Source organism: Drosophila grimshawi, unplaced genomic scaffold, assembly GCF_018153295.1.
Source record: "Drosophila grimshawi isolate 15287-2541.00 unplaced genomic scaffold, ASM1815329v1 contig_848, whole genome shotgun sequence".
Classification (NCBI taxonomy): domain Eukaryota; kingdom Metazoa; phylum Arthropoda; class Insecta; order Diptera; family Drosophilidae; genus Drosophila; species Drosophila grimshawi.
The window spans coordinates 21173884-21185000 of record NW_025063692.1 but is presented as its reverse complement, the minus strand read 5'-3'; the positions used below and the strand labels follow the sequence as shown (position 1 = coordinate 21185000).

The following is an 11117-nucleotide window of genomic DNA, read 5'->3' as shown; positions in this document are numbered from 1 at the left end:
AGTTTAGTATTGGTACTCGTCGATGGATCTGTCGGCGAACTGTACGCTTTGCAGGACCAAATAGAATTTATTTCTATTGTTTTTTTTTTTGTTTGGTAACTGCCGTGACTTACCAGCATTGACTTTAGTTTGGGTATCTCTTTTATATACTCCATCAGTATCTTGTTGGACTGACTAGCTTTATCTAGACGACATTATCAAGTGTCCCCATTTGATGATGATGATGATGTTGGTCACTTTGGTTTAGTTAGTTTCTTCTTCTCCATTAATCCTATTAATTATCGTCTGGCTACTTTGTAACCCTTTCTTTTCTTTTCTTGATTATTCTTTTTTTTGTATTTTTTTTGTTTTTTTTTTTTTTTGTATTTTTAAACTTTCTACATGTTTGCCATGGTCACATTATTGCAATAGCGTCTTCTTCTTCTTCTTATTACCAAAGTGAGTCATAGATTACGAAAACAAAGCTCACTTCACACTCTCTGAAACAAAGTAATATACATATATACACACATATATATGTATATATTATTTATTTATTTATTTATATTTGTCCAACGTTGTTCTGTGTGTGTTGTTTGGTTGGTTTCTTGCAGAGATTCAGCAAACATATTGTGGTACTTGCATACTGAGATACATGCACCATATATCCCAGCATATATCCCTGCATATAGCTCAGCATATATCCCAGCATATATCCCAGCATCCACTGTACTTTCCCATCTAAATTGCCGTGGCACATCGTCCTCCACGCTGTCTATTTTTGTTCCTTTTTGTTGCATTAGTTTGCTGCTGCTGCTCCAATTATAATAAGTAAATGAGGCAATTCTGTGACTTGTCCGTGTCCACTCAGCTCATTTAAGTTAAGCAACTGAAAGCATTAACCCAACAAGTTGTTCAAATTTGTTTTCACTTTGATTAGCTGGCCACGATGCACTGGCCTCGTTTGTGGATGTCGCCGTGCAGCAGCCGCAGTTGCCGGTGCCGTCGCAAAAGGAGGACAAATCGCAGGCACCGCAATCGCAGGCGCCACAGCCGCAGCCGCCGCCATCGACGCATGGCCAGATAATAACGCATGCGCAGATTGGGCAGCCGGTGCCACCAGCGGCGCACCATGACTTGAATCGGTATCGAACGGAAATATCGGCCAGCTATCATCAACAGATGGCCGCCGTGGTGCATCAGCAGATCGCCCAGCAGCAGTACAGGCATCAGCAGATGAATGCCGCCGCTGCCGCTGCAGCCGCCGCCGCTGAGATGCAGCGACGCATGGATCAGGCGAAGCGCGACCAGCGACACATCGAAAGGGATCGGGAACTGCAGAAGGAGCACATGCAGAATCAGCATCGCATCGAACGGCAGCGTGAACAAGAGCGTCAGCAGCGTGAGCAGCAGCGACGCGACCAGGAGCGGGCAGCCGAGGCTCGGGATCGAGAGCGGGAGCGCGAGCGCGACCTGGACGCCAGGCGGGTCGAACGCTTGCTATCCGGCGCCCATGCACATTATATGCGGGGTCCGGTGCCCGAGACTGGACCGCCACGCACCATACCCGATCGCGAGCGGGATGCGTAAGTTGAATAAATTATTGTGTTATGCAATTATAATACTAAACAATGCAATCAATCAATCTGGGAATCTAGGAATTTCTAACAGTCAATCAATCAATTTAAAATAATCAACCCAAATAATTTTTTTCTTTTGATAAGCTTAAATCAATCTTGCCATCCATCAATCCATATCCATCAATCCACATTTTATTCGAATCAAAACATAATTTAGATTATTCAAGATAGATTGATTGATTACCAATCTATTGATTAATCCAATTCAATCAAGCATTCAAGCAAACAAACTCCATCAGTCGTTCAATCAATTAAAATCAAATTGCTTATCAAACTGTAGGAAAAAAGGAAATTTTTTGTTGAATCATTCAGTTGTATGAATTCTAATCACGAAAATCAATCAACAATCGAATTCAACTGTAATTGAATGATTATTTTATATATATTAATTGAATCCGTTTCTCTGCTTGCAGCTACTATCGCCAGGCACATGGCAAGATACCCGATGATGCACCCGGCCAGTTCAGCGCACAGAGTCTCATTGATGCGATCATCAAGCACGAGATTAATCGCTCCGGCGACCTTGGCAGCGGTCTAGCCCGCGAAATACCTCGTCCCACATACGTGAGTACACTGATCGAGAGAGAGAGAGAGAGAGAGAGTGATAGAGGGAGAGAGAGAGGCAGCAAGACAACTAATTAATGCCATTCCAATTTTGCAGTATCAGCGAGACTTGCGACAATCGCATGACGGTGCTCCCATCTCGATGTTGTCCGCCGAGAACAATGGCAAGGCCAACTCCAGTTCACCCAATGTCATCAACATTGATCTGGATCAGGAGCAACGACCAACACAACAACAACAGCAACAGCAGCAGCAGCAGCAACAGCAGCAACAGCAGCAGCAACAACAGCAACAACAGCAACAACAACAGTCAGTTGGACCACAATCGAGCGCGGAACGTTCCGTGCATGGACAGATGCGTGGCCAGGGTGGTCCACCGCCCACACATCATGGCACGCCCATTTCGCAGACGGGCAGCGGCTCGCCGAACCTGCAGCAACAGCAACAGAGTCTCACAAAGAAGATAACATTTGGTCAGCTAGCTGATACGATAATTACCAACGATTATGGGCCGACGCCGCATTTGCGACCCGCTTTCATATCCTACATGCAGGATGCGGCACAGGCCATATTGCCACCGGAACGCTGGAAGCAGAATCGCAGGCAACAGCAGAAAGCGGATGAGGCCGCTGCCGCTGCTGCAGAACGTGCCAAGCAATCGCCCATTATCAATGTGTCTGGTGTGGTTGCCGTTGGCGGCAGCGGCAGCGGCGGCGGTGGTGGCGGCGGCGGTGGCGGCGGTGGCAGCAACAGCAGCAGCAGCAGCAACAGCAGCAACAGCAGCAATAGCAGCAACAGCGGCCCCTCGACCGGTGGGCGTGCCAATACGCCCGGCGAGGATGCTCGCAACATAATACGCATGCCACAGGCGGTCAGTCCGCGAAAATATACCCACGAGCTGATCATGCAGCAACAGCAGCAGACAGCTGTCGGTGTTGGCGCCGATCCCACGCACTATTTCCTATCTGGACCTGGATCCGTTGGATCTGTTGGACGCAGCGCCGGCTCAGTTGTGCCGCCACCAACGGTTGGCGAGCAACGTGGAGGCATCGGCGGTGGTCCTGGTCCTGGTCCTGGCAACGCAGCTGGTGGCGGCGGCGGCGGTGGTGGTGGTGGCGGCGGCGCCGCTCCTGGAAGTGGTGGTGGTGGCGGCGGTGGTTCCGGTTCCAATTTCGACATTTACGTAAAGAATCGCATTGCCGAAGTGATGCGCGACGACATTAGCTATGCGCATGCGGCACACGTTGCCGTTGCTCATGCCGCTGTCGCCGCCGCGCACAACGAACAACAGCAGCAGCAACAACATCAACAGCAGCAGCAGCAGCAACAGCAACATCGCGTCAAAGATGCGGCACCACCAGCCACGCATGAGATAAGCGTGTCGCGCAAGACGCCCAATCAGTACGAGGTCGTCGACGGCGGCCGGCGCTCTGGCAGCGGTTCGAGCGGCGGCTCGAATAGCCATCACGCCCCATCGCCGTATCATTCGGCGCCGCCGCCACCGCCGCCGTCGGCGGTCAATGCGTTCGCGGCGAGCACCTATGCGTATCCGTTTAGTGCGCTGACGGTGCCTAGCGCTGCGGGCGGATTGCCGCCGCCGCCAACGATGCCGCTGGCGCATCAATCGGCGCCGCCGACACATTTGAGCGCCAAGGCGGCGCATGCGCTCAGCGAGGCGGGCGCTGCAGCTGCGGGCGTCAGTCTGGTCGTTGGCGGCGGCATTGGTGCTGGCGGTCTTGTTCCAGGCGCCGCTTCAGTTGGCGGCGGCGGTGCCGGCAGCGGCGGTGGCGGTGTTGGTGGCTCTGCGGGCGGCGGCGGTGGCGTTGGCGGCGGCGTTGGCGTCGGCGTCGGCAGCAGCGGGCAAATGAATGCAAGTGTTTTGGCAGCAGCTGCGGCTGCGGCAGCTGCAGCAGCCGCTACCAGTGAACCAAAGCCGCTGCTGTCCTCCAAATATGAGGCGCTCAGCGACGAAGATTAGTTGTGACTGCAGGCGTCGTCGTCCGGCATGCGAACTCTGACGGCAGCAGCGACGGCGCCTCCAGCAGCTAATTCACACAGCGCAGCCAACGCCTACCAACAGCAGCAGCAGCAGCAGCAGCAGATTACGTGGACTAGTGCCGGCTATCGACGTCATCATCTGCCACAGTCGCAGCCGCAGCCGCAGCCAACGTTATCCTTATCGCCATCATCGTCGTCATCGTCGTCAGCAGCATCGTCATCATCACGCCATCATCAAGCGCATTATCAGCCGACGGCGTTGCTGCCATTGCTGCCGCCGCCACCGCTGCAATCGGTGGCACAACAACAACAGCAACAACAACATCATCATCATCATCAGCAGCAGCAGCAGCAGCAGCAGCAACAACAACAACAACAACAACATCGTGCACTCTATGCTAGTCCACAGCACTACACGGATCCAGCAGCAGCAGCAGCCGCTGCCGCCGCTGCAGCTGCGCATCATTATGCAAGCGGACCTGGTCCTGGTCACGGCTACTACTAAGCATACATATGGCAAACAGAGACGGAGAGAGATCAACAATATATATATATATATATATAGGCAGATATATGTGTATATATGTATCTGTGTACAGGACACAACACGAAGCTAATCGAGTAAATTGTAAATGTTAAAAGCACTGTTCTGAAAGAGAGAGAGAGAACAAATGCAAGCAAAGAGAGAGAGAGAGAAAGAGAGAGAGACAAATGCATAAGAGCTGCAATAAGAGTGAGAAAGAGAGAGAGAGCGGGAGAGAGAGAGAGAGAGAGGAAAGAGGCATTGAAACTGTAGCTAGAGGCAAGCAAAACATCCAAAATTATACTATATATATATGTATATATATATATATAGGTTGCATATGTGCACGTTCACAAAAAAAAGAGAAGCATCCCTCCATCCTCCCCTCCCCTCCACTCCACTCCCCTCCCGGTCCACTACACTGCACGCATAAGCCTATAGACAACTTTAAGATCAATGTAAACGCTGTACTCGTATTTCATCCTCTCTCTCTCGCTCTCTCTCCCCCACTCTCTCTGTGTGTGTGTGTGCAACCCTCACTGTCTTTGTTATTGTTCTTGGATTCCAACATTATTGTTTTAGTTACTTGCATTTTGTTATGATTTACAACCCAAGCGTAAACCTAACCTCAAAACTTGAGTCGAAAATATGAGAAAGAAAAGTAAAATGTAGTGACAAATATGTGTATATATATATATACATACATATATATATATATATATAAAGAAGATGAAACTATGACATACATACGAAAAATATATTAAAAATAAATTTAAAAATAAAAAAACACTGTTGGGCTGTTCTTAGAAAAGAGAAAAAATCGAAACAAAAAAAAATTAAAAAATAAAAGTAATCATAAATAAATGAAAAACAAGTAAATATATATAAATTAGTTATAGTACTGCAAAACCAATTATTTAAACAATATTTTGTAAATTTCATAAAAATAAAAACTAAACATTATTTATAAGTACAACTACTTTTTTACCAATCTACTTTTTTTTTTTTTTTTTGGTTTTTTTATGTGTAAGTTTTAATTTATGTTTCATAAATTGATTATTGTTTTTTTTTTACAAACTTATGAAAGCATATGCGTCTAAGATATATGTGAGTATGCAATTATGAATATAAATATTAATATATGCTATTGAAATATATACGTTTAATTATTATAATGATTATGTAAGTGAACAAGAAACAAAAATAACAAAACAAAACAAAACAAATAATTCTATATGTATGCCGATATGTGTATATATACAATATTATGATTATTATTATTATAAACATATGCATATTTTTTTATATAACAATCATATGTCTTACATACAACAAAAATAAAAACAAAAACAACAAAAAAAAAAAACAGTTTTAGTGTTTAGCTAATTTACTGAATTACGTTTTTTTTTAACTTATTTTTTACATGCAAATGCAAAACGCAAAATTACAACAACAAAAAAAAAAACAAGAAATAAGAAAACAATTTACAAAATTAAATATTTTTAATATACAATGTAACTAAAAAACAAAACAAAACAAAAAAGGAAGTAAAAACAACAACAAAACGCTAAGACTTATTCAACAGAAATTTGTAAAATATTAACGGAAACTTATGTGTATAGATATGCGTGCATATGTATGTGTATGTATATAAATATGAATATATACCTATATATAAATATATATAAACGGCAAATTCATTGAAACGGATCTACAAAATAATAATACAAATCGTATATATATACTTATGTATATATATATATATATATATATATATATGTATATATATACATATTTATATATATATATATATATACAAACAAAAATAATACACACACACGCAACACATGCAACTGTTGCAAGGGCTGTTAGCCACTGCGACAGCGTTTAAGTTAAGAGCATGTCCCCATTTTTTTTTTGTGAATATATATATAAATCTGAATATATATATATATATAAATAATAAATATGTAAACACATTCAATATGGGACATATATAGAGAGAGAGAGTGAAAAAATTATACAACAATGGTATGTGTATGTGTATATGTGTGTGTATGTATGTGTATATGTGTGTGTATGTATGTGTATATGTGTGTGTGTGTCTGTGTGTGTGCGGTTGTGTGTGTGTGTGTGAGTACATATGTATGTATTAGAGACCATTGGACCCCATGTACTCATTGACCTAAGGACAGAGCCGTTTAAATACAATGAATCCAGAGTCCAGGATCATAAATTATACACATAAATACATACACATGCATATATATATATATCTATATATACCCATATATATCTACATATATATGCCAGCCCAAAAATTAAATAACCGAATTTTAAAAGCAAGAAAAAATAAAGTAAAAAAAAAATGAAGAAAAAACAATTATGAAAGCAGCAGCTGATGGATCGCGAAAAAGATAATGATAATGATAATGTATGTCTAACAAACATAAAAACAAAAAATATGCAAAACGAATATAATAATACGTATTAACGATAAAAAAAAGTAACAGCAACAAAGTCGATAATTTCAACCAACTCGTTAATTTATTCTTTTTTCCTTTTAAGTTCGGTTTTCTGTTTGGATATAAAATAAAAGAACAAAAACAGTTTTGAATGCATGATTGACAGACAATTTAAATAAAGCAAAAACAAAAAAAAACAACAACAAATATATATGAACACCACATATATGATAATAATAATAATACAAATAATATGCGCAGCAGGGCGCGTTGGGCTAGAGCTGATTTATGATTGATAAAAACAAAAAGAAAAAATTATGTGTAGCACTTAAGTTTTAGTTTGTAACTTTATGCCTTAAGTTAAGCTTACAAATAATAATATAAAATTAAATACAACATATTAAAAAGCAAACAAAACAAAAATAAAAACAAATACAAACAAACAAGAAAAAAAGAATAAAACAAAAACAAAACAAATGTATAACAAAATGTGACTTTCTGTTTCTCATTGGGGGAGTCAAGGATGCGGCTAGATCAATTTTTCAAGTTATTATTGGCCCAGTATTTTTACGGTCTAAAGTCTTAAGTGGCGATTGATGAGGTAAGCCATAACTCGGCTAGTTCCTTAAGGATGCCGAATAGGCACATTTTTCGTATCGATTAGCATTGAAGCATTTCCAGGATACGAGAACATACATGTATTTAGCATAAAATTACGCAAAGGGCGCCACACTGCTGTCAGTGTGACCAGAGAAGAGCAACGGATAAAATACGAAAAACAAATCATTTTATTTGTGAAAATACTAAAATTAATTTATATTCTATTATAGCAACTGTTACAACTGAAACATGAAATATTTGATATTGTTCTGCTTAAAAACTAGAGTGTTACTTTTGTTTAGTTAAATATTTGATATTGAGTTTGCTTCTACTTCTTCCTGCTAAAATGCACTTGCTTCGGTGGATTTGAATCGCTGACATCCTCCAGCGCTTGATTATTTACCACTGGTATGGATTGGTATGGTGTCAAGCATAATTTCTGCATCTTCAACCAGCTGCTCAGCAATGAAGTGTGAATGCAACTTTGCTCGTCTTTTTGTTGTTTTTGCTGCTGCTACTCATTTGACACTGCTCAGGTGGCGCCTCAAGCTGCAAATGTGTGTGTGACTCGATGGAATCAAATCAAATCAAATTCAATTCTTTTGCTTACCTCAGCGAGCTGTTTGCATAGCTGAAACAATGCGATTGGCTTCCTCCGATTCCGATTAGATTGTCGTGTTTTTGTCTGGGGACTTTTGCAAGGCACGTTGCCATTTGGGAAACTCATCTACAACAACTTGTAACACGTCCACCGCACCCAACACGAGGCAAGGCGCTCAGCGCCCAAAGAGGAGGGGAGAGCTCCTGCCACCAAGGGGTCAACACGGTGGGCTGGATGACCCGAACCGGAGAAATCTCTGCGATTCAAGGGTCAAGTGGTACCTACAGCAGGGACTCAGTCCCGATGAAGCCCTGAAAAAGATGAAAGAGCCCAGGGAGGAGGTTGCAGCACCCGCGCCAGCCTCGAAAAGGCGGAGCAGCAGTCTCACACATCCGGTGGCCACCCCCAAGAGGATGTGCTCGGGGGTTGTGAGCGCTGCCCGCGGCTCGGCAGCGGCAAAGGTGCTGAAGAACAATGGGGCAGGTAATCTGGACCTGCGCCCAAGCACATCGCGTGCAGCGGCCACGAAGCCCAGCTCGCCGACACCCACCGAGCCTCGCCTGTCCTATGCAGACATGGCAAAAAAGGTAAAGGTGGCTGTGTTGCCCGTGGGCTTCCCACGGGTCATGCTCAGTCACGGAGATTTATCTGTGTTGGAAGAGGCCATCATTGACGAAGTCATTGCGTCTGATGGAGATGTCACGGTCTCATTCGTGGGCATTCACTTCCGGGTTGGATTCCTGGTAATTGAATGCTCCGATGAGACCTCAGCCGATTGGCTAAGGATCGCAACTTCGAGGCTACAATCGTGGAAGGGCCTCAAGGGGCACGAGTGCAAGGTGGGGGACGACATACCGTCGCCCCACTGTATCACGCTGTTCTGCCCCAGGAGTGCAGTTCGGTCTACCGAATCCCTGTTGGTTCTGCTGAGGAACCAGAACAGGATCGAGACCGACACCTGGAAGATGATCTCCAGGAGGAACGAGGGTGGAGAAGCCCTCCTGGTGATCGGGATAGATGAACTATCCAAGAATGTAATTGTGGAGAAGGGGCACCAGGTCTTCTTCCGTTACGGGACCATCCCCGTAAGCGGACTGAAGAAGAAGACTGGAGAAAGGCCCCAACCTGCTCCAACGGGCAGGGAGGATGTCTCGGTGGGCAACACCACCACATCGGACACTCCTGCCCCGGAGCAGGGCAGTCCGACTGCGCAGCCCACCGACCCGTCGGAGGACCTCGAAGATGACGAAGAACTGGCAGATGCGACGCTCTGCCAGGAGGAGATGCTGGGGGACGACGATATCCCCATGTCCTCGCAGGAGCTGGAGGAGGAGCTGCAGGATGCAGCTGCAGCTGACGTCACTATGTCGAGCAGCGGTGACGGGGACGGCTCCGGGCACCATTCACCGTGTCAGCTGGAGCCTCCCCAGAAGTAGATGTCAAGGGGCATCAACACAGGGCTGGCTCAGGTAAACATCCACCGAGCTAAGGCAGCCTCGGCGGTCTTAGCAAGGATGTTTACCAACAAACACCTTGGGCTGGCCCTGGTACAGGAGCCGAGGGTGAACGATGGCATCAAGGGCCTGTTCACAGTCGACTCAAAGGTAATCTGGGATCGGAGAGATCCAGCACCCAGCAGCGCGGTCTCTATGGTCATCGTGCATACTTCGCAGGGGATGCACCCTGCCCACCACCAGAAGTTGAGAGCTGGTGGATTACTGCAGGAGAGAGAAGATGCCGGTGCTCATCGGATGTGATGCCAATGCGCACCATACTATATGGGGCATCAATCTAAGGGGTGAGTGCCTAACCGATTTTATTTTTAAACATAATCTAGAACTAGGTAATGTCGGATCTACACCGACATTTGTCACTAGGATCAGGGAAGAAGTGCTGGACATCACCCTGATCAATCGGTCCCTAAAGCCTCACCTTAGGGACAGGCATGTTTCCCAAGAGGAATCCATGTCCTACCACAGGACTATCCTATTTAATTTAAAATTAAATACTGATAGTAGCACACCAGGTCGCAACCCCAGGAAAACCAACTGGGAAGGCTATAAGTCGACCTTGGGGCTCTTCCTAGCCAACGGGATATCTGGTATACCAGAAAGCCGCTAGAGCTGGACAGGGCTATTGGGGACATCAACAAATGCATAATTAATGCATTTGAGGATAACTGCCCGGTAAGGAAGAAGCATATGGAAAAAGATGTCCCATGGTGGAACGACAGCCTAGAAAGGCTGCGCGTGACCACACGCCGCCTCTTTAATAAAGCAAAGACAGTCACAAGGGAAATACTTAATTGGGCAATTGGTACATTCCAGCCCTATAAGTCCCCTGGAACGGACAGCATATCGCCAGCCTTCCTTCAAACGGGACAGGAAATACTCCTCTCCCGTATTAGGAAAGCATTAGTAAGTAGCCTAGACCTCGGATACATACCGGGCGCGTGGAGGAAAGTAGTCTTCATCCCCAAGGCAGGAAAGAAAGATATTACCAGCCCAAAGTCCTTCAGACCCATCAGCTTAACATCGTTTTTACTGAAAACGTTGGAAAAGCAGGTGGACTACAAAATCAGAAGTACTTTGCTTAAGCAAAGGCCGCTGCACCCAACGCAGCATGCATACAGAGTAGGCAGGTCCACGGACACAGCACTTTACCAACTGCGACGTACTTTGAGTGCGGCAATTGATAATAGGATAATAGGAGGTAGCACTGTGCGCCTTCTTAGATATAAAAGGTGC

At 44.9% G+C, this 11117-nt stretch overlaps 1 protein-coding gene across 1 annotated transcript; it reads left to right on the top strand.

The window, feature by feature from the left end:
* The first annotated feature begins 4188 nt into the window (after positions 1-4188).
* Positions 4189-9806, top strand: LOC122322845. Its single transcript, XM_043216230.1, has 2 exons — positions 4189-4476; positions 8439-9806. The coding sequence occupies exons 1-2, from the start codon at positions 4189-4191 to the stop codon at positions 9804-9806; spliced, it is 1656 nt and encodes a 551-aa protein (XP_043072165.1).
* The last annotated feature ends 1311 nt before the right edge of the window (positions 9807-11117 follow it).

Bases quoted from the DNA above. Each gene is read 5' to 3' on its own strand.
- LOC122322845 (XM_043216230.1), top strand. From the start codon at position 4,189: ATGCGAACTCTGACGGCAGCAGCGACGGCGCCTCCAGCAGCTAATTCA. The intron at 4,477-8,438 runs GTGGCACAACAA...GATTCCGATTAG, and splicing joins CGCCGCCACCGCTGCAATCG to ATTGTCGTGTTTTTGTCTGG.